This window comes from Mustela nivalis (genome assembly GCF_964662115.1).
Source record: "Mustela nivalis genome assembly, chromosome: 7".
Lineage (NCBI taxonomy): Eukaryota > Metazoa > Chordata > Mammalia > Carnivora > Mustelidae > Mustela > Mustela nivalis.
This window is the reverse complement of record NC_139026.1, coordinates 16,513,385-16,536,453: the sequence shown is the minus strand read 5'-3', so window position 1 is coordinate 16,536,453 and position 23,069 is coordinate 16,513,385. Positions and strand designations below refer to the sequence as shown.

General features: G+C 49.5%; 1 protein-coding gene across 2 annotated transcripts in view; it reads left to right on the top strand.

The window, feature by feature from the left end:
* The first annotated feature begins 856 nt into the window (after positions 1-856).
* CHST11 (carbohydrate sulfotransferase 11) overlaps positions 857-23,069 on the top strand; it is a 254,347-nt gene continuing 232,134 nt past the window's right edge. Inside the window, exon 1 of one of the 2 annotated variants that reach the window (XM_082739094.1) lies at positions 857-1,696. In XM_082739094.1, coding sequence (XP_082595220.1) covers positions 1,579-1,696 — 118 coding nt within the window. In that variant the 5' untranslated portion in view covers positions 857-1,578. The remainder of the gene's footprint in view (positions 1,697-23,069) is intronic. The other variant, XM_082739095.1, reaches the window with a different exon arrangement.

Here is a 23,069-nt window from a genome sequence, read left to right as displayed (position 1 = left end):
AATAATCCTTTAAGTTTTAAAAGCCCAGTGTAAACTTACAGGGAAAACAGTGTAACAGTGTAAACAGTGTAAACTTACAGGGAAAGTAAAAAGACATGGCAGCCCCCATCTCTTGGCTTACAGAAACCACAGAGGGCAGAAGAACTGAGCAGCTGCAGTCCTCCTGTAGGTAAGTGGACTGTTTTCGAAAGTCAGAACAGGGTAGGGGAGCCAGGGACCAACACACTATTTGCCTGCATCCACTTTATTGATTGCTGAACCATTTAAATGCATGGCATTGGAAATTTTAAATTACTTTCCACAATACAAGAAAGCAACGCCATCTTTCCATTTACCTGCCAACGCTAAGGCCGGCTGGGTTTTTTCCATCAGTTGTTTGCATTCGGAGGAGAGTGACTTCGTGGGGGCAACCTCTCACTTCCCCTCTGCTGGGACTCCAGAGTACTTGAGAGAATTTGGAGGGAGCTCTACCCCTGGGGAAGCCAGAGTTTTCAAAATCCGCCAGCAAGCCCCTTTTGCCTTGTTGGTGGAGACACTGCGTAAATCCCCGGGGAAAGCTCAGGTGTCGCCTGACCCCGACTAGTGCAGTTTCCCTAACCTTGACCCGAAGTCAGCCGTTTTAAACTCCTTTCCAAAACATCGCTCAAGCCAGGCTGTGGTTTGAAAGAAAAAACGAAACCGCCCGTTTTGAGCGTCGGCAGAAGGGCACTCACTCCCCGGGGGCTGGGAGCAACTTCCCGACCCCCCCGCGCAGGGATCTGAGATAATCGCGGACCACCAGACCCCTTTCCGCTCTCGGTGCCCAACGCACTCGCTGCCACTTCCCTCCACAAACGCCGGCAGGAGTGGGTGGCAGCACCGAGGCGATTTTATTCGCATTTTTTTCCTCCGGGTTTTGTCATGGAAACGCTGACACAGCCTCCAGACGGCGGCCGAGCGCGGCCGGGGACTGAGGGCTTTTGGGACCCTGCGGGAGCGCGGCTCCGCACTCCCCGGGAAACAGCTGGACGCGACCAATTCCCGGGCAGGGGCGGGGGGAGCGCGACGCTCCGCCCCGGCGCTCGGGTCCCTCCCTCCTCCCGGCTCTCCGCGGGCGCCCTCCCCTCGCCGGGGGCTGCGAGTTGCATTTGGTAAAACCCAGCCCGGAATATATAGATCATTGGAGCGCAATGAAGTAGGCTTTGGAGAGGAGGGAGGGGGTCCGGCCGACAGCCACAGCGGCCAGCGCAGCGGCGGCGGCACCATCAGCGCTCGCACCCTCGCCGCCCGGCCCGCGAGGAGGCAGCGCGGCGGCCGCCGGCGGGAGCGGAGGCGGCGGCGGGGAGGCGGAGAGGAGCAGCAGGAGGAGCAGGACCGCGCAGCCGGCACTTCCAGAGCAACTCCGCCGCCTTCCATACCCCTGCCCGGGGCTGCGGGCTCCGCGAGCGGCCGCGAAGCTCTCCCGATCGTTCCCCCACCCCGAGCCCTGCCCAGCCCTGCCCTGCGCCTCCTGGGCTCCGCTCCGCGCTGCAGGGTCCCGGCTCCTGCGCCCCGGGCGCGCCTCCCGGACACCCCGGTCCCCGCAGCCAGGACAAAGCCATGAAGCCGGCGCTGCTGGAAGTGATGAGGATGAACAGAATTTGCCGGATGGTGCTGGCCACTTGCTTGGGATCCTTTATCCTGGTCATCTTCTATTTCCAAAGTATGTTGCACCCAGGTAGGGGGCGCGTTAGCGTGGTTTTGTTGAATATATATATATATTTTTCCGCTCTCGCGCTCTCTCTCGCTCACTGGCGCCGGGTTTCTGCTTCTTCAACCTTACCTCTTCCCTCTCAGCCGCCTCGGGGCTCCTTGCTGCCCGGTCTGCCGGGGTCGCCGAGTCGGGATGGAGAGGAGGAGGGAAGACGTGCTCACCTTCCTCCTCTCTCTCGGCTCCAGCCTGGAGGATGGGAGCAGGAGGGGCGGTAGTTTTTTTTCTCCCCTCTCTCCCTTTTCTCTTTGTGTTTCTTGTCTGTCTGTCTGCGAGGTAGCAAAGCAAGGTAGAGAGGTTGTGGGCAGCTCCTGGTGGTGGGGGCAGGTATGAAGAGAACGCAACTCCCGGTTGATGCCTTGAGCTGAGGATGAAAGGGCGCCGGGAGCCTGCGCCCTGCGCCTGGGCGCGCTGCCTGTTCCTGGGTGGGGGGCCCGGGGGCGAAGGCTGTGCGCCCCGGCGAGCTCGCCAGCCCCCGCCGCGAGCTGGGGAGCCCAAGGCTTAGGCTCCCACGTGTCCCGGGCTCGGCGCCGCGCGGAGGTGTTGGGGAGAGGTTGGATTTGGTAAAACCCAGTGCCCGGCGCTGCCCCTCCACCAGGCTGGGGAAGGGGGCGGGCACCCGCTGTTTGTTCCCGGGGTCTGACTCCGCATTGACCTTGCGGCTGGTGCCTTGGGGCCTGCTTCACCCTGCGCCCCCACCCTAGCGGCTCTCCCGACTCCGTGCTGGTTACGGCCTCTGGGTCACGCCTTGGCCGCAGCAGTTTTGGAGGAAACTTTGGCCGGGCCCTGGGCTGACCGTCAGGTTGCTTCCTCCATTCCTGGGTTCCGAGCATCCGAAGTCCCCTGGAGGGCCCCCGGGCCTGTGGCAGTGAGCCCCCTTCCCTTTCCTAACCTCCCCCGCCCCCTCACCAGTCCTCGGGAGCTTAGACAAGTTCCTCATCTGAAATGTGGATTGGGGGAGGATCGAGGCTCGCCCCTTCCTAGGGGCGCTATGGAAAGTTTGGGACCTGAGGAGGGAGGGGCGCCTTTGAGCGCAGCGGCCGGGGTTCGCAGCTCGGGCCCCAAGCCCAACAGGTAAGGCTTCGGGGCGCCTAAGGAGTCTTCGGGGCGGCGCGGATCTCCCCAGGGAGCCGTGGTATGCCCGTGCCACCTCACCCCCGGCAGGCCCCCGCTGGGCCACATTGGCTCCGAAATCCATTTTTTCTACGCCTCCGAGTTGCCTTTCTCAGTATAACCACAGCAATAATTTGCTTTTATAATTGCAAGGAGGGAGCACATTTCCTTCCAGGGAAATGGGGTTGGTGTGTTTCTTTTTGACCCCCCCCACCCTCGGGGTTTCCTTTCAGTGTGTATCTAACACTTGGAGCAGACGCAGCCCCGAATTCTTCTAGCCTGCTTTTGGGTGGGTGGCAGAGGAATGAAGCTGTTCTTTCCATCAATCAGGCCGGGCTGCCGGTGTGAGCTTCCTTGACAGCGCGGGCCGGCGCGGCCCCTGCGCCCTGCTCCCCGCTCCGCCTGCCCGGAGCAGTTGTTAGGGCGGCCACAGGGCCAAGGATATGGTCTGACACTACCACACGTAACCTCAGGACATCCGAGCCAGCCTTGTAAAAGATGGCTTTTGTTTGCCATTGGGTATTTTTAGTTTCATGTCAGCAAACTGCAGCCCTGTTTGTCTCCTCACCCAAACCGGTGGTTGGGAAACTTCTAAGGGAATTTAAAAATGGACCTCGCTTATGTTCTGGGCAGCCTGGGGTGGTTGCAGCGGGCAGGGCCAGACAGACAGAGGCATCCTGGAAGCCAGGCCAGACTCCGCCCCAGAGACTGGGGGACTCCGTGGTGTGCAAGCACACTGGGGCTCAACCAGTTTAAACAAAGGGCTGAATGATTTGGTCTAGACTCTAGACATGTGTTTAGGTCACTTAAAATTTGCCTGGATGGAGCATGCCAGGTAGTTCTCTGCAGAAATGCCTGGAACAAGGATAGATCTTTGACTCTATCAGGAATGCACTTGAGCCTCTCTGTACCTGTTAGTGGTCCAGGAAAAGACTAATAATACCAGCGCCATCCGTGCTTTTCCTGCAGCCTGGGCTTTGCTTTTCTTGTCTGAGAATTAGGAAATAACTTTCTAACCAGAGACACCAGGAAGAAACTTTCAGCTTGTCATTGGCACTTCGCTAAAATTTCCATCCCTGGTTGACAGTGCCGGCTTGAAAGTGGCGCTGGTCTTTTCGGTCTAGCCTTTGGAAATCAGGGACAGAACTTTTTCTAAGGTTGCCCTGATAAGTATCGTCTGTCGTGGACCCTGTGTTCTCCGCCTTTGCTTCCCTTCCTGACCTCATTCCCTCCCAAGAAATAGCACTTGTTTATTTGTCATATCTCTATGAGCATGCTCTTGGGACAACCCCCCCCCCCCGTCCTTAGCAAGTACTGCGTTCAGTACCTTCTGTTCATCAGACCTGAAGATGGTTCAATCGGAAGGTCTTCCTTATTTTGAATTACCTATGGTTCCATGAAAACTTCATGCCAATGCTTTATTAAGACACGGGACATAAAAAATGTGTTTTGAAATCACTATTACACATTTTCCTTTCTTTTTTCCCCCCATTTTTTTTTTTAAAGATTTGATTTATTTATTTGACAGACAGAGATCACAAGTAGGCAGAGAGAAAGGAGGAAGCAGGCTCCCCGCTGAGCAGCCTCCCCGAAGGCAGAAGGCAGAGGCTTTAACCCACTGAGCCACCCAGGCGCCCCCTTTTCCCCCCATTTTATTCAACTTTACTGACATTAAACATTACTGATGACAGCTGACACCCATCATTTCTACTGCTTTGAATTTCTTTAAAAGTGAGCTGATCTTTGCCTCTTTGATTTAGGGTGATGGTGGGATGATCCTTTGGCCAGTCTCTGCAGTGTCAGTCTTTCCAAATCACCCAGGGAGAGGTAGAAGGGACCGCAGCATGGCACAGATTGTGTTGCTAAAAATTTGGAGCCCTCTGGCAGGAGTTCCACATACCTGTATCTGAAATAGAAAAATAGTACTCCAAAAGAAATGGATTCCTGGCTTTATTGGTGGCTAGAAAACACCTGGAGTGTGAGAGGAGGGACAGAAAGAAGAAAGGAGATGGCTGGTGATGGGGAGGGCTGTCTGTCTCTCCCTCTGATTCTAATCTGAGGCCCACTGTCTTTTGTACTTTTCTAATTCATAAACTGGAGCAATTTCTAAACTCGAGAAGCTGATCTTTCATTTGTTTGGAGCATTTAGCAGAAGTGTGCCTTGTCAGGCACTGTGCAAAACACAGGAATTCGAATGGGGCCGAAAACCTGATCGTGGGGAGCCTGGCCCCATTCTAATTCCTGTGTTTTGCACAGTGCCTGACACATAGTAGATGCTCAATAAAATATTTGTTGGATGAAAGCGTGAAGTAGCTCAACCCTAGAAGACCCGCTTGTCCGGTTTTCAGGAAGGGTGGCAAGCCTTGCCAAGAATGCTTTGTCAGTGAGTCTGGGTCTGTCTGGTGGGGACCCTTCCTTGCTTTCCTGTCTCTGAGACCGGCGTGTCCCCTCCCCCGCCAAGACAGGGATTTGGTTTAAGTCAATATGCACCAGACCAAAACATTCCCCAAGGACTAGATTTGCTGCACTGAGGTTTGATGCAGCAGAGGGCACTGCTCTGCATCCTGGGTACCCTAGGTACCGGGGAAGCTTGGCCTTGTTTAGCTACTGACTTGAAGAAACCCATCCACAGGACGAACATCTTTTGTGGGTGTGCACTGCTCCTGAAGTTGGTGAGAAGGGAAGCACAGGCTAGTGGTTTCTGTACACTTTTAGTCCATCAGTGAAAGCATCATCTAGAAGTGCCTCCGGGACAGTACCGTGTCTCACATACCTGCCTGGGACAGCGGGGTCTTTGATGGGGCCCTGTTGTGCAAGGCGGAAGCTGAGAGGCCCCCGAGGTGCTGCGTTGTGTGAAGACAGCCCCTCTGAACCTTCCTTTTGTGTCACTCTGTAGGATTGTGGTTTTGTTTGAAAGCTCCTGTTCAAAGAGAAGCCTGCAGAGGAGAAAGCCTTTTCCTTTCTCGGCCTCTTTTTTTCCTTTGGCCGAATGTTTACTTTCACTGTTGCCTGGGATTTCTTTGCCCTGGTTGGATGTATTGAAAGATTATACCCTTCATTTAAAGACTTCTTGGGTTACCCCTTTGTAGTTTTACTTGATTAGATTGAATGCACGGTGCCTTTGTGTTATAATTTTAGTCTAATTATAAACATAATAGGTGCTCTGTTTAGAAAATGTAGGAAGTGTAGATGAGAAGTTATCATTTATTATTCCAGCACCCAGAGGCAACAGGTGCTTTATTCTATGTTATTGAATATATAGATTTAAAAAAGAGTGAGACCATAGTGTGACATTTGTACCTGTTTTGATGTATGTTAGACAAATTCATTATTATGGTGACTAGTTATTAAGTTTAGAGACAAAATTTAGGGACGCCTGGGTGGCTCAGTTGGTTAAGCCACTGCCTTCGGCTCAGGTCATGATCCCAGATCCTGGGATCGAGTCTCGCATTGGGCTCCTTGCTTGCGGGGGGAGCCTGCTTCTCTCTCTGCCTCTGCCTGCTTGTGCGCTTGTGCTCTCTCTCTCTGACAAATAAATAAATAATTAATTAATTTAAAAAAAAAATCCCAAAAACCTTTAAAACAAAAATAAAGACAAAATTTAATCACGACCTTTTTAATTTATAGCCGTACATGTCTCTCCGCTGTCTCCTCCCCTCCTCTGCTCTGTAGGATGTCAATCCAATTTCTTTTCCTGTTTTTTTTTTTTTTTTTGCTGCACTTTTAATTTTATTTTTTAATTTAATTTAAACTTATTTATTTTTTAAAAGGAGGCTCCACGCCCCGTGCAGAGCTTGAACTCACAACCCTGAGATCAAGACCAGAGGGCAGGAGTCGCCCAGGCACCCCTGCACACATTTAATCTTCAACTAAAGAATCTTTTTGCTTAGACGTGAAATGAGTTTGGAGTCAGAGGAATTTGTAGGGGCTGTTCTTAGGTTAGTTATCTGAAACTTCCTTTGGAGAGGCATCAGGGGGTCTCGAATATGGGACCGTTCTGGATCCCAACCGCAGCATGAAATCACTGAAGGCCAGGATTTGTCCAGGATGGGCTCTCCCTTTGGCAGCTGAAATGTTTGCACTTCTCGGGGGCATTTTCTGAGCTGCGTTAAGAGGAGACTAGTGCACTTAGGCAATTTCCTCCCACAGTTCTAGCCGAGGCTTGGAAGGAGCTGGTGAGTGAGTCGCTGCTTTAGGAAATAAAGTGGTGGTCAGGCAGCCGGGGAAGGGCGACTGGAGATTTCTGCGAGGCCCCGGGCCGAGGGGCTCTGCCTGCAGCAGAGGTGGCTGCCGTTTATATTGATCTGGCTGGAAAGTCATTTTGCTTCTGACCAGCTCGCTGGCACAGCCACAAGAAAACAGGAAATCAAAAACTTAAAAGTACAGGCTCCGCCCTTTCCACCTCTTCAACCCACCAACTGGACAACCTCTTCTTAATCTGGGGAGGGTAGGTGAAATCGACCTCAGGAAGGTCACTGCCAGCAGGCGTGTGAGTTCCTATTCTTAGAAAAACCAGAAGTTGTTCTGCTTTACTCACCTCCCCCCCCCTCCCCTTTTCAGTTTCCTTTCTCTCGAGTTTTGAGATCCCATCTTTATGACAAGTGAAGAGGAAGGCACAGCTTGCTAGGAGGTCAACAATACTTGAATCTGTCAGTTAAAAAGTCCTGGAAACTGTAATTTGACACATCTTAGACCGAATATGATCCATAGAAATTTAGGAGCTCTGTCTCTGTCTTTCTCTTCTACCCTGTGCTAGGCACTAGGGATTGTCCTAGGCGCTTGGGGATGCAACACTGATTTTTGTCCCCTGGGGACTTACGTTCTAGTCAGATAGCCAGACTTCAGGTAAGTGCAGCAGTGAAATATATGGCTTGTCAGATGGTGTGACAGACACAGAAGCAAAGCAGGGGGAGATGGATGGGAGGCGGGGGCTGCAATTTAATTTAGAGGTAATTAGGGACTGTCATTGTTAAGATGACCTTGGAGAGCAGAGACCTCAAGGAAGGGAAGGAACCATCCATGTGTCCAGCCCAGAAAGAATGTTCCAGACATAGAGCAGCCCAAGGCCTGTCCTTGAGGCGGGACTGAGCAGGGCAAGCAGCAAATTGTTCAAAGCATAAGGCCGAGGAAGAGGGCAGCCAAAGAGTATGGGGTGGAGAGGGATTTGGGATAGGAGGCCCTGGAGGGTCCGAGCGGGTCCTCTGGGGGTTCGGCCTGCTCTGGGGGTCCTGGGGCAGGCTGGGTGGGAAACGTGGATGCTTCTTACTTGCGGTTTTGTGTTTACCTTTGGGCAGCTGGTCATGCACTTTGTAAAGTGGTCACTGTGGATATCCCATTTCTCCTCACTCCGCCACCCCCAAACTAGACTACCACTCTGTAAGAGAGATTTGCAAAACATTTAACAGAGCTAGTGTTGGGAAATTCTTCAACAAAATGTTCAGGATGTGATCCGTGGTCATTCTCTATAGAGAAAGGAACACAGAATTTGTAGTCCAGAGACCAGCTTTCAGACCTTGGCTGTCTACTGTATCCATTTGACATCACTCAAGATATTTTTGCTGAATGCTTTTTAAGAGTTAGGCTCTGTTCTGGGTGCTAGAGATACTGCAGGGACCCAAATAAACAGAAGTCCGTGACCTCATGGTACATTCTCCTGGGGGAGGCACAATAAAAAACGCATGTGTAAAACATAGAGTGTGTTTGGGGCGTCTGGGAGGCTCAGTCAGTTAAGCGTCTGCCTTTGGCTCAGGTCGTGATCCCAGAGTCCTGGGATTGAGTGCCGCATCAGGCTCCCTGCTCACCAAGGAGTCTGCTTCTCCCTTTCCCTCTGTGCTCTCTCTGTCTCCCAGTTAAATAAATAAAATCTTAAATGTTTGATGATGAAGGGCTACAGAGGAACATTAAAGCAAGGAAAAGGAAGTAGAATGGAAGTGGCCGGGGGACTGCCGTCTGCAGGAGGCTGCTCAGACAAGGCGTCCCTGAGAAGGGGGCTTTAAAGATACAAGCAGACAAGGACACACAGGAGGAGATGAGCTGGGGAAATAATGCAGATGTTTATTAGGTATTATTTCTGAAGGTCGACATCGGCCAGGTGTTTAATATGTTACTTCTCAAAGGACTCTTAGCAGGTACACATGGTGATTATCACCATTTTATAAGGTGGGGACATGGAGGCAGAGAGAATATCACTTGTCTCAGGTCAGATGGAAAGGATCGGGGAACCACAGCTGTCTGACTTAAGATCCGTTGCCCAGGCCATCGGGTAGTGGCTATCAGCTGGGGGCTACCCCCCTCCCTGTGTTTGGAAATGTGTAGGGGATGCTCTTGATTGTATCTAAGGATTGATGACGTCAATCTCATTGGCTGGGCCAAGGATGCTAGACATCCTGCGGGGGATCGGATCTTTCTGCCCGTCAGAGGCATCTTGCCCAAGTGCCAATAGTGCTTCTCCTTGAGCACTGGCTCGAGACTCTCCGGGCTCAAACAGTATCTGGCAGAGCCCCGGCCACACCCCACCACTTGGGCAGGTGCCCGGAGATCGTAGCAACTTAACAATGGATTGAATGGCTGCGTGAAGGTCTGAGGCTCAGAGATTCCGGTCCCTTCTTTGCCAGGCGAAGGTAGCAGTCTTCCCTCTCCGACGTGGTGCTGGCGGGGAGGATTAAGTGAGAAAGGAGAAGGAAAGGTGCCTTGAACATGGATGCAGACAGAGCGCACACAGAGTAAAGGCACTGTGGTTTCTCATCCTGAGATCGTAATCTTTGTGTTTATGACGAGATCGTAATCTTTGTGTTTATGACAGGGTTTATCTATTTCATGTGTGTGCCTTGTCACGTTCACTGGGAGGGTCCTGTGTCCAGACGGTTCTGAGTATCTTCTTTCTCTCTGCACTAGCCTTCTGTCGGCCACGCTGGCATTCCCCTCCCCCAATACCCTCCCCCTGCCCAGAACTGAGCTCTGCCTCAGTGACGCATTTTATTTTATTTTATTATTTTATTTTATAGATTTTATTGTTTATTTGAGAGAGAGAGAGGTAGGGAGCTCGATTCCGGGGAGAGGCAGAGGGAGAGGGAGAAGCAGACTCCCCGATGAGCAGGGAGCTTAATCCCAGGACCCTGGGATCATGACCCGAGTCAAAGGCAGTTGCTTCATCAACCTTGAACCACCCAGGTACCCCTCGATGTCATTTCTGAAGCTGAACCCAGGAGGATGAAAGTCACTTCAGAGAAGTAACCTTGCCCCGTGGCAGCCCTTCAGCGAGCAGTGGCTGGGTGGCTGACGTGGCTCATTGCACAGGACGGAACTCACTGGGCTTTCTCACCACACTTGAACCTGCTGTGTGCAGAGGAGCCCCGAATGGCTTCCTCCTGTCCAGGAGCCAGTCCCCCTCTCCTCGGAGGCTGGGGGAGCCGCCTCTGTGGATGGCACTCACAGCCAGGGTGGAGGCCCATTTCGGCCATGGTCCCCAGAGCAGGTGCTGGAATTCAGTTAGAAGCCTGCAATCCTGATTTAGGCGAGGCCAAAGTGTATTTGGTGCCCTTTGCTGGCCTACCGCTTGCTTTCCTGGAGACCGTCTGCGGGCTTGATAGCCAAGGCGGGAGTCCATCAGTGCTCAGCGTTCTTTACACTTTACACTTCAAAGAGCTTATCTTTTTAGGCACTGGATCCTCCTCTAGGTGAACTTTCCGCCTCACCTGATGGAGGCCAGTGGTTCTCAACTGGGGACCCTTTTGCTCCCTTCTCTCCCCATTGCCAGGGACCTTTGGCGATGTCTGGAGAAAATTTGGTTGTCACACCTGGGGAGGGGGTGTCCTACTAGTACCCAGTGGGGAGAAGCCAGAGATGCTATTAAACATCCTACATGCACTGGACAGCCTACCCCCCGCCCCCCGCCCCAAACCATTGCTTCCTCACCAACAAAGAATAACAATAGCTGGGAAGCACCCCCTCCCACACAATACAACCAAGCTCACTTACTATGGAACTACTGGGTATCAGGTGGTGTGACAACTGCTGTATTTGGACGAACACATGTAACCTGCACGATCTTGTGAGGCGAACATTTGCCTGTCCCACTGTACAGGTGAGGAGACTGAGGCTTAGAAGCGAAGGAGCTTGTCTAAGGTCAAAGAACCAGAGAGTTGGAACAGGACCCCTGCCTGGGTCCGACTGACACCAGAGACTGTGCTCTCTGATGTCACCGTTATGCCCCCTGTACATGCTCTTGCTTTCAGCTAATTAGGTCAGGAGGTAATTTGTTTAGAAGGGCCCCAAGCCCAGCTGTGGACTGCGAGTGGGACACTCACTGATAGCCTCTTCTCCTCTTACCCTACACTCTTCCCCTGGGTGAGCTCATTCCCTCTGGGGGCCGGTGCTGTCATCTGCCTTCAGATGACTCTTCTCACTTCAGCGTCATTGTGTCCTGAGGTCAGAGTCCAGCCCCTGGGTTTCCTCCGTGTCAGCTCTTCAGCCAGCCTTACGTGGTCAGAGTAAGGGGATGGGCGTCCCTCCTCTGCAGCCTGTGGTACTTGGAAAGCACACATGCTGGTGTGTTGGGTCATTAAAAGCAGCCTTGTCTTGCTTCCCACAGTTCCTCAACATCTAGAACAGAGCCTGGTACCTGGTAGTTTTCCAAATCCCTGTTCAGACGCCACAGACTGGGTGGCGTGTCAGCCACCGGGACTGATTTCTCACGGTTCCGGGGGTTTCAGGTCGGGGTGCCAGCAGGATTAGGTGAGGGACCACTTCCGGGGCACAGACTTGACCGCTTCCGGGGCACAGACTTCTGTTGTAGCTCCCCATGGCGGAAGGGGTGAGGGAGCTCCCTGGGGCCCCACCCTCATGACCCAACCCCCTCCAAGGGCCTCCCCTCCTAATATCATCACCTTGGGCATATGCTTCCAACGTATGAATATTGTGGGCAGTGATGGGGGGGAAGGAGGAGACACACATGGAGACCAAAGCAATAATCACTCGGTAAATATGCATTGAAAGAATGAACATGTTGACGTTGATGGGAAACCAAGAAGAAAATCCCGCTTCCTAGGGTGCCGAGTGTGGAATTGTCCGCCGTCGTCATTGCCCATTGGAGTTTTGGTTTGATTTGGCAGTGACCGAGCTGCCACAGAAGAGAGTAAAGAATAACTCAGTTAGCACCATGGCTCGCCGTAGACCCAGCCCCAACACAAACAACTTCTGAAGGTGTGACTGTTAGAAGGTGTGGCTGTTAGGTGCTGTACCCACAAGAGGAGCCCGGATGTCCCGGGAGCGGATTTGCTCCTTCACCTAGGGTAGGGCGGTGTCTGCAACAGGACTGTCCTAGGGGAGTCCAGCCAGAATGGACGGTCAGCTGCATGCGTCACTTCAAATTATCCAGTAACTACACTGAAAAAAAGTAAAGAAACAAAAAATAAACCACTGGTGATAGTAATATCTAAAAATCTACTTAACAGGCAGAAGATACTACAAACTATTGAGATTTCACATTTCTGCCCGAAGCCTTTGGGAATCCAGTGTCTATGTTATGTTTACGACACCTCTTGATTCAGACCAGCCACGCTTGACGCGCGCGGTAGCCACACCTTAGTGGCTACCATATTGGATGGTGTCTCTGAGGTGCTGGAGAACTTGTTATGGATTAGGGCTTTTTGTTTGCTTCTTGTTTATTTTGTTTGTCCCTTTCCCCTTTATTTAAGGCATGTTTTATTTCCTGGGTTTAAGTGTACCCTCTGGGAAGACTGTTGACCGTCTGGGACTAGAGGTGTTAAATAGGAGATATTAGCTGTGGAGTTGTACGTGTTGCTCAAGTCATTTCCAGCCTCTGAAATATCTTCCGAGTCTTGCCATCTGAAGCTTGACCCTCCTAAGGAGACCCTAACAAACTCTGTAACATAGAGAAACAGTTATCAACTCTGTTCCCCAGATGAAGCAGTGGAAACTCAGAGGGGGTTCAGGGAATTGCTTACATTTGGTTTAAAATGATCCTAACACAAATGTGTGCGTTCAAAGACTGGCTCAAGGAACATTCATTCTGTTGGGATGGACAGAGGACACATGGGGCCAAATGTGGTTGGGGTTACCAAGAGAGACGAACTGCTAAGGACAGAGCTGATCTGGGATCGTTGATTTAGAGGGAGGGTGTTGAGGAGGACTTCTTGGGAGAGGTGGTGTTTGTTGGGCCCAGAAGGATGAGTAGAAAATTGCTAGGGAATATGGGAGAAGGGGAGGTAGGACATTCCAGGGGAGGGTATCTGCCAGAGCAGGGGTAAGGTGGGAAGGAGAGTCATGTCTGGGAACACAGGAGGCCCTGGGAGCAGGGAGGGGACAGTCCCTGAATGCTCTCAAATTTGAATTTTATTCTTGGGACCTGGGAGCCATAGAAGGTTGAGGGTCTCCCGTGTTTCAGATGATGAAATTTAAGCTCCATTTAATTAAACTCTCTTGTTTCATTTGAAGGGCAGAAGTTTTCAGTTCACTCTCTCAAATGAACTTGGGCCAGCTTGCAGTAGTTTCTGTTATTATCGTTTAATGGGAGGTAGGAAGATTATTCATGCATGGCTAAAGTGCAAGGTAAGAAATAGCTTAAAAGCACCCTGTGATGGGATTTAAAACTCTGCTGTTTGCTTTGCTCGTGCCAAAATGATAGGCCACGGAGGTTAAGTTTCAGTCTCTCAGTTGCTGATGGTGCCCTGGGTTCACCCTCAGAGGCTCGGGAAGAAGTAAGCGGCAGGAGAAAGGAAAAGTGTGTCAATAGTCACAGGGAGGATTTCTCCCTCCAGTGCGAGCTTCTGGGTCTCTCTGGGGTCCAGCGGCAGCTGTGGGCTGTCCTGGAGAGGGGCAGTGTAGATGGTAGACTGAACCGAGTCAGCGGCTTCCTCCTGGGAACCAAGGCCCAAAGGTCAGGCTCTGCCCCCCCCCCCCCCCACTCCCAGGAGACTTGCCCTGTGGGCTGTGTGTGGGGTCTGCTCTCATTGTCCCCCTGAGAGATGCTGCCCTATGTAATCTTCATATCAAAAGGCCCCCTCTTTTTACCACTCCACTCCTGGGCTGTGGGAGAGAGGACGGGTTAATTATAGAGCTCACACTCAGCATAAAAAGGCATCCCTGGCTTTCAGAATCACTTGTGGGGGGCATTGTGCTTGGTACAAAGCTGAGGGCTCCCTTCATTTTCTCTGCTACACTGTAGTACTTGACACCGATTGATAAATATCCTAGAGCTGGTTCCCACATAGGGGTTCGAGTCCCTTTTTATAACCCTCCTCAATCTCCTTTTCCCTATTAAAACAACGCACAGAACTTTCCAAAACCCTTCATTTTTTAAGAAAGTGAGATAGTGGCTTCGATGTGCAGCATTGTTTAAGGGGCGTGGGGCCACGCGAATGGCAGGGGCTTGGTTTACGCTGCAAACTCGTGCAGATTTACGGATCAAGGGTGGGAAGGTCTGATGAAGGCAGGGTTTATTGTTGGCAGTCTGGGCAGAAGTACGAGAATGGAGATTATTTTGGAACCGGAAGAATTAGATAGTGAAATCCTTTAATGAGTCCAGGTTTTATGTATGGAGGGCTTTCTGTGTAATTCTGCTGCTCAGAAATGAAAGCAGGCTTGGATTCAGAAACTGAAAAGGCAATCTTTTAGTCACTTGCAATAAAACAGCTTTTGTTGGGAAGGTGTGAGCCCTCGGATGAAAGACAATTCCGACAAGTCTGCGCTTAAAGATATGAACTAGTAGCAGTGGCCTTGCTCATTTTAGGATAATCCATTTAATTGAGTGGAATGGCTCAGGGCTCTTACCTACGGGACTCAGGAGAGAGTTCTTTCTGTGATGCAGACTTTGTTTCCTGTGTCTGTAAAAAATGCATAGAAATTTTAAAAATAAACACAGGTCTGATGGTTGGTGCCTTCCTGCAAATGGGATTCAAGCTAGGTAAAGGATGTTGTCATTGGAGGTCATAGTGATGTTCTTTTTTTATTTTTGTGGGAAATAAATGAGGAGTGGCCCCAGAGTGCCCCGTCTCAGCCTGTAAGCCTCTGCAGTCATTGCTGAGTGTTTGATCTGTCGTAAAACATGGATGACCTTGGCTGGAGGAGGCCGTGCACGGAAGTAGAAAGGGCCCTGGGTATGGGTCAGGACCCTGGGGTTCTAGCTCTGGTTTTTCTTCCCCTTTCTGGGGACCCTTTCCTGTGTTACTGACAAATGAATACATGTGGACACTGGCAGTTTTCAAACTATTCCTCCAGGCCCCAGGTGACTTAAGACCAAGGAGGGTTCTGGCAGAACAGCTGCTTGCCTTTCCCTTTTAGATTCTGGGGTTCTGAGTAAAATTTTGTTGGAAGAAACTTTCAAGGCTAAAACCAACAAAGACTTTGCAGTTTACTGCTTAGACGATTTTTCCAGTTCAGATCTTGTCCTATTAGTGGGTTGTAAAATTGATGCACATTAACAGTTAGGGTTAAATCATCATTAAAATGATTGACTTTTTTTTTTTCCTTTAAAGATTCTTATTTATTTGAGAGAGAGCAGAGTGAGAGCGATAGAGAGAGTGTGTGAGTGGGGGGGGGGCAGGGGCAGAGGGGGAGGGACAAGCAGACTGTCCGCTGAGCAGGGAGCCTGATGCAGGGCTCGATCCCAGGACCCTGGGATCATGCCCTGACCTGAAGGTAGATGCTTAACCGTCTGAGCCACCCAGGTGCCCTTAAAATGAGTAACTTCATACGGTGTCAATGGACAGACATCTAGCTACCCCTCCATCCATCACTCAAAACATTTTTTGACCATTTAACTAAGAGACAAATCTAAGTAAGACTTAGTTCTTGCATTCAGATAGCTTGTAATTTAGCAAGTGGTGGCAGACCCATAATTGTTAGCTGTGGTGGGGCTTTGTCATAATGGTTACAGGTGGCTAGAAAAAAAGGAGTAATTAGTTTAGGGAAGGTTAGGAAGCTTCCCAGAAGAGGAACATTGGAGCTGGACTTCAGGCATTCATTCAGTTATTCAACAAGCATTTATTGAATGTCTACTGTACGTGCCAGGACCATCTCAAGTGCTAGGGAAGCAATAGGGGACAATCATAGACAGTGATCCCTGTCTTAGTGGAGCTGACGTTGTTGGCATACAATTTTATCAAGTGTCAGGTTTGCAATACTACTGGCTCGCTTCTACCATGGGCAACCCCCCTGCTCTCACCCCTGCTGTGCAATGTCAGAGTAAAGCAGTGTTTTGTCTATATATATATGTATACACACACAAACACACATGCATACATATATAATATGTAATATATGTATAATGTTTAATATAATGTATATAAAATATATATGTATAATGCACACAACATGAATATGTGTAACATGATATAATGTATATATCATGTATGTAATATATAATATAATGTATATATATGATATATACAACATCTATCATTCCAACTGTCAATTTAATTCAGGTATATTGTAGAGAATTCTGAAAAAATGGATCCACTTCCAAAAAAGTCATCCCTGATACCCACAAACCAGGAAGGATCTCTGTTCATTTCCAGTTTGTTTTTCTGTGCACATATATATATCTGCAAAGATGAAGGCCTTGTGCATATAGTACAGGGTATCTGCTTTTGCCATTTAGTACTGAATCATGGGTATTTGCTTATGGCATCCAATTTTCTTTGAAAACACCATAATATTTCATCATGGATGTCATAATATTCCATCATATGGATATGCCATCATATGGATAGAATTTAGTCATTCTCTCTTGTTGAACGTTTTCGAGAAAGATTTTCCCTTTTTAAAAACTGCCATCATACACCTCTTTGTACATAAATCTTTATCTGAGTTTCTTAATGTTTCTTTGAAAGAAACGCTCAGAACGGGAACGCACAGGTCATAAATTTGTGAAGGTTCTGGATAAGTGTAGCCAAATTGTTTCCTAGGCGGTTGTGTCCAATTAGGCTCCAACCAGCCGCGTATGAAATGGTCGGTCTTACTGATTGCAGCCAGTCTGCTGTAGCTGTCGGCCAGATTCCCAGCAGAGCCTCCTTCAAACTCAGCGTGGATGCCTTCCCTTCGTTTTCGGTCCACACTAGGTGACAGGCTTCAGGAGAGCCCGGACTGTGTCCCTGGAGCCTGCTTTGTTGCAGATGTGCGATGAAATAGATTTTTGTTGTATACGTGCTTGCACATCTGAGTCAGTGAGCCGAGAAGGGCAGGGTGAAGTTTCCCCGGGAAGCTGGGAAGAGAATGGAACTTCCTTCATTGTCCCCAAGTACTTTGCCAGCAGACTTTCAGGGAAAGGGAAAGTCATCAGGAGGCAAGTACTGGTCTGGAATCCACCTGCCCAATGTCAGAATGTGTCTGAGAAGCCACTGCGTCATCTTCGGGGTTGAAATTCAATTAAAAGATTCATCTGAGCTGCTTCCTTACTTTGTGCCTGGTTTCACTTGTGTCAGACCATTTAGACTTCTCAACCGCCTGGTGACGGAGGCGCTGGTGAGGGAGGTTCCATCGGCATCCTTGTTTTGGGTGGGATGCGCACACGTTTTGAACTAAGGTAACGTAGCACTATTGTCTAAATGTGACTCTCCCTCTCCCTGCCCGGTTCATATATTGAAATCCTAATGCCCAGAGGTGATGGTATTGAGTTGGGGACTTTGGGGGCGCCTGGGTGGCTCCGTCAGTTAAGCATCTGACTCTGGGTTTCCGCTCAGGTTATGATCCCAGGGTTATGAGTTCGAGCCCCATATCAAGCTCCACTGTCAGTGTGGAGTCTGCTTGAGATTCTCTGCCTCTCCCTCTATCCCTCCCCACTCTTGAGTTCTTGCTCTTTCTTTCTCTCTCTTAAAATAAATAAACTCTTAAAAAAAAAAAAAAAAAGAAAGAGTTAGGGGCACATGGTTGGCTCAGTCGTTAAGCATCTGCCTTCAGCTCAGGTCATGATCGCAGGGTGCCGGGATCGACCTCCACATCTGGCTCCTTGCTCAGCGGGGAGCCTGCTTCCCCCTCTCTCACTCCCCTGACCTATGTTCCCTCTCTTGCTGTGTCTCTGTCAAATAAATAAATACAATCTTAAAAAAAAAAAAAAGTGTTGGGAACTTGGGAGGTGCTTAGATCATGATGGTGGAGCCCTCAGGAATGCAATTAGTGCCCTCATGAAAGAGGTTCCAGAGAGATCTCTTGGTCCTTCCAGCTCTGAGGACTCAGAGAGAAGGTACCAGCTGTGAAGCAGGAAGAGGGCGCTTCCCTGAGCATGCCGGCACCCTGTTCTCGGACTTCTAGAACTGTGAGAAATACATTTCTCTTTTTGATAGGCTACCCGTTTCCTGCTGTTGGGTTGTAGTCGCCCGAGTGGACAGAGACACATAGCTGCTCAGTGCTAGAGCTGGGAGCCCTAGGTCTGCCAGACTTCAGATGCTCTACTGAGAACTTACATCCTTTTCTTTTCTTTTTTTTTTTTTTTTAAAGGTTTATTTTTTTATTTAGGTAATCTCTACACCCATTGTGGGGCTCAAACTCATGACCCCAAGATCAAGAGTCACATGTTCTTCCAACTGAGCCAGCCAGGAGTCCCTGCTGAGAACTTCTTTCCATTTGCCAACCATGGGGCTAGTGTCTGTGTGAAGACCTCCTTTCTGTGATTGAGGAGGAAGAGTGTATCTCAGGGTGTTCCCTGGATGGAAGGGAAGTGGTCAGTTGCTCTACAGTTGGCATAATAATAGATCTAGGAGGCATGGTGCACCCAATGGTCCTCAGCCAATGGAGGAAGGAATTCAGCTGGGAGGGAGTTCATTCAGTGACAGGAACCAAGACTCTGTGGCACCCTGGAGCGATGCTTCACCGCCTCGTACTGCTCTCAGAAGGGTCACGGTTAGCGGTGCTCTGAGAATGACGCCTCTCTGGGTGGCTGCATCTTGATGATGCTCTTAGGTTTTGGGGGATGGGCTCCCCTAAACCGGAAGTAGGGGCGGGGGGGAGGGAGAAAAACAACTAAATCTAGCCAATTAATGTCTTTCCTTTCACAAAAGTCAAAGACACTACTGATGGTTATGCACAGTACACAGACACACACACACACACAGACACACACACACACACACACACACACACACGGCAGATGGGGCTTCCCATGTGACCTCTCTCTTGCCTGTGCCTCCAGAGGGGAAGCCTTGATGGGTTTAATTTCATCATTCTCTTGAACATTTTAAAACAAGGGTTTCCCTTAAAAAAAAAAAAAAAACTATAACATTTTTAAAGTTAAAAAAAATTTATTTAAGTAATGTCTTCATGCCTTGTGGGACTCGAACTCACGATCCCAAGGTCAAGAGGCACATTCTCCTCTGAGCCAGCCTGGCGCCCCTGTAATTAACATGTTTATACATACACGTACATCTTTGAATTCTACAGTATGTCTTTGACACAAGAACAGTAAATCACTTGTTTTTGGTATGGGAGTTAAGAGTGGATGCAAACCACTCTAATGGCAGCATCAAGGGATGGCTTAGGGGAAACATTAATCCCCCATAATTTCCATCAGCCCACACCAGATCACCCCAAAACACGCATGCCGGACAAATGCACTCTTCGCAGATGTGGCGCCTCCTGCCTCTCTTCTGCCAGGGAGACTCCCCTCAGCCTTTTTCTTTCAGAATTCTGGGGATACCTCTGTGGCTCAGTCAGTTAAGCATCTGCCTTAGGCTCAGGTCATGATCCCAGGATCCTGAATCGAGCCCCACGTTGGGCTTGCAGAACAGCAGGGAGCCTGCATTTCCTTCTCTCTGTGCCGCTCTCTTGTGTGCCCTCTCTATCTCTCACATGAGTAATAAAATCTTAAAAAAAAAAAAAAAATTCTGGAGTCCTGTCACCCCTACCCCCCTCCCCCCGCCCCGCCCCGGCCTTTGGTCTTCTTTGCACACTCTTATTTCCCATCAGCTTCACACTGTGGGAGGCGAGAACGAGGGGAAGCGAGAATAGCTGTAAAGTAGCGGCTGGTAGGTTTCCTGTGAAATAAGATGCGGTCAATTAACCTGGGTTATCTGCATCTAGCTCAGACGCCCCTGCGAGCTGTGAGCACACAGAGGGCCCTGAGACATGGGGATGCCTGCCTAAGACTGAAAGCAGTTATCAGAGGCCCTGGGACCCAGTAACTGCCTGGAGAATAGCCATTGTGGCGTAGGGCTCTGGGAGGTAAAGGTGATGCCACCTGTAGCTATCAGCAGAGGCAGGTAATTTCAAGAGTGCCAGGTGGCTGGAACCATCTAGCTTTGGGCATTTTGGAGCTGCTGATATGTTTGGTTCTTGACGCACACTTAGAGAGGGTGTGAACTGGTTTCTCCATTCTAGGAGGTTATTAGAGGTGGTTTTTTTTTTTTTTAAAGATTTAATCTTTAAGTAATTTCTCCACCCAGTGTGGGGCTTGAACTTCACATTCTTAAGATCAAGAGGAGTCGCAGACTCTCCTGACTGAGCCAGCCAGGTGCCCCTCGAGGAACAGTTTTTAAAACTGGAAATGACAACATGGAAGGAACCTTTGAAACAGTGCCTGGCGTTGAGGAATATTCGAGAATGGGCCTTCTTGGAAAAATTACCTAATTTTACTTGGCATTTCCAAACTTGCCTCAAATGCCTTTTTTAGGGAGCTTAAGGTATTGGTTGGTCAGGGGACTTTCAGATGTAGGTCCTCCCTCTCCCTGACCCTGACCCTGTTCACACTGGTTTAAACAAAAAAAAAGGACCATTTTTTTCTGGGCACAGAGAATTGAAAAAGTGTGGCAGGATGCAGGCACTCCAGCATCAAGTCTAATGTCCTGTCTCTCTCCTCTTGGTGACAAGATGGCTGCCAATTGTTCCAGCCCCATCCCGGCCTCTTAGCAATCCCAATAGAAAGAGAATACTTTTTGTTCATAGCAGTTTCCATAAAAGTCCTAGACTGTAAACTCTGTGAGGGTAAAGATTTTTATATTTTGTTTACCATCCTTTTCCCAACTCTTAGAACAGTCCCTGGCTTATAGTAAATGTTCAATAAATATGTCTTGAATGAATGAATGAATGAATGAATGAGTGAATATCATTGGTGTGGCTGGGGTCACATGCCCAGTTCAAGAGTTGAGCTGATAGTATGGGAGAATGGGGGAGAATGGCTTCCAAAGAAAACTGGGAATGCTGTTGTCTAAGAGGGGGCATTAAACGTTGGTCAGAAACCACACAGTGTTTGTGTTGAGCTGTAGCAGTGACATCAAACCTGTGCTGAGAGTGTTGAAAGAGCCACCTCGTAAAACCAGAATGACAACTGATACCAGCTTAATCACTTGGCCAGCTGGAATTCCAGCCAGCTTACGGAATCCTAGAAGTTCACAATGCTTTGACTGAAGAGCTCAGGTAAGAGCGTCTAAGACTTACCTTGTGACTGAAGTAAGAGGTTTAAAATTGGCTTTGGAAATGATTTTGAAAACTAAGTCTGCGTCTGGGCATGCTCTGGCCTGGCGATGTGGTCTCTCTGTGGCATCATGGCTGCTTTGGGTCCAGGGTCACCATGGGCTGTTGAAGGCTGTTCTTTTTTTCTGAAGAACAACCAAGAAAGGCACGAGGGCAAAAACCTATAATTGGATTAAAGAGACACCTCGCACTCTTCGAGTAGATAGTATTCTTTGGATTTTTTTTTTTTTCTACTTGGAAAACCGATTTAGATTAAAGTGGTGACATAAATCTTTGATTTCATTTACCTCCTGTTTTAGGAAGACACACATACCACTGTGGCCTAAAGAAGTTGTAATGCATAGTTTCCTCGGGTCACGGTTCTGGGTAGATACAGTGATTCTGTGGTGCTGGAGGCTCATACGCCTTCCATCTTGCTCATTCTGTGGAAAGTTGTGTCTTCATCCACTTGTTGGAGATGACTCACTCCCATGTCCGTCCTGCCCGTGGGAGGAGGGAGAGAGGTGCTGTGGAGGGTGTGTCCTGGCACTCATTACTTCTGCTTAAGTCTTGTTGAGTCATGGCCATTGCTGTCTGCAAGGGAGGCTGGCCAAGGTAGTCTTTATTCTGTTCCGCGGTTACTTTGGCCTTTTAGCTTTAAAGAGAGCTAGAGAATGGCTATTAGGTTAACCACTAGTTCTACCACATTAAGGTTCTACACCTCAGATGGTTAGTGCCTAGTCCTGGTTGAACGCAAGTATATTTCATGAACATCTACTTGGTCAGTGCACTGGGTTGGATGGTGTTGCTCCAAAATTCGTGTCCTTCTTAGAAGCTCAGATTAGGGCCCTATTTGGAAATAGGGTCGGTGCAGATGTAATTAATTAAGATGAGGTAATTAATTAAGATGTAATTAATTAAGATGAGTTCATTTTGGAGTTGGGATGGGGAACCCTCAGTCCAGTAAGACTGGTGTCCTTATAAGACAACAGGCACACAGAGGAGGAAGGCCACGTGACCAGGGAGGCAGAGACGGGAGGGATGTAGCCATAAGCCAAGAATGCCAGGAACCATCAGAATCGGGAAGAAGCAAGGACGGATCCTCCCCGCCGAGGCTGTGGAGGGAGCACAGCCCTGCCGACACCTTGATTTTGGACTTCTAGCCTCCGGAACTGGGAGGGAATATGTTTCTGTTTTTAGCCCGCTGAGTTTATAGCACTTGTTACAGTAGCCCTGGGAAACTAACAGAGTCAGGAAGAACACACTTCTTGCCTTGCTCCAGTGGAAATTGGTCCCAACTGGAATCAGTGTGTCTGGCTTCTCGGCATTGCCCTGTGTGTAGGCGGAACTCCACAGAGGTCAAGGTGGGGACATTGTAGGTGGTCAGTGATACGTATCTGTCGTTCTTATCAGTCTAGTGGATGATTGGACATTAAGTATGAAACAGATACGTATTTAACGAGTGTGGTAAGTTACACGGAAGAGGACGGGATGAGAGGCTGCGGTAAGGAAACTGAACCTGGTGTTGGTGGCAGGGGCATTGGTGGGGTGTGGCGGTGCTCGCAGGAGCCTTTCTTTCTCTAAGACCTGGATGAGCGGGAGTAAGGAAAAGGATGGGAAAGGAGTTGGGGGCCCCTTTTTGGGGAAACAGCCTGATGTCAGGAGCCTACAAACACGGGTGCTGTTTAGGGAATTAAATTCCTGGGCCCACCCCAACTGGTCTCCATCAGGATTCAGGGAGGGAGCTCTTCTAGGTTGTGGGGTCCAGAATGTGTTTCTTTTAAACCTGCCCTTGGAAATTGTGTTTAGGGGGGGTAATTGCTGCCCT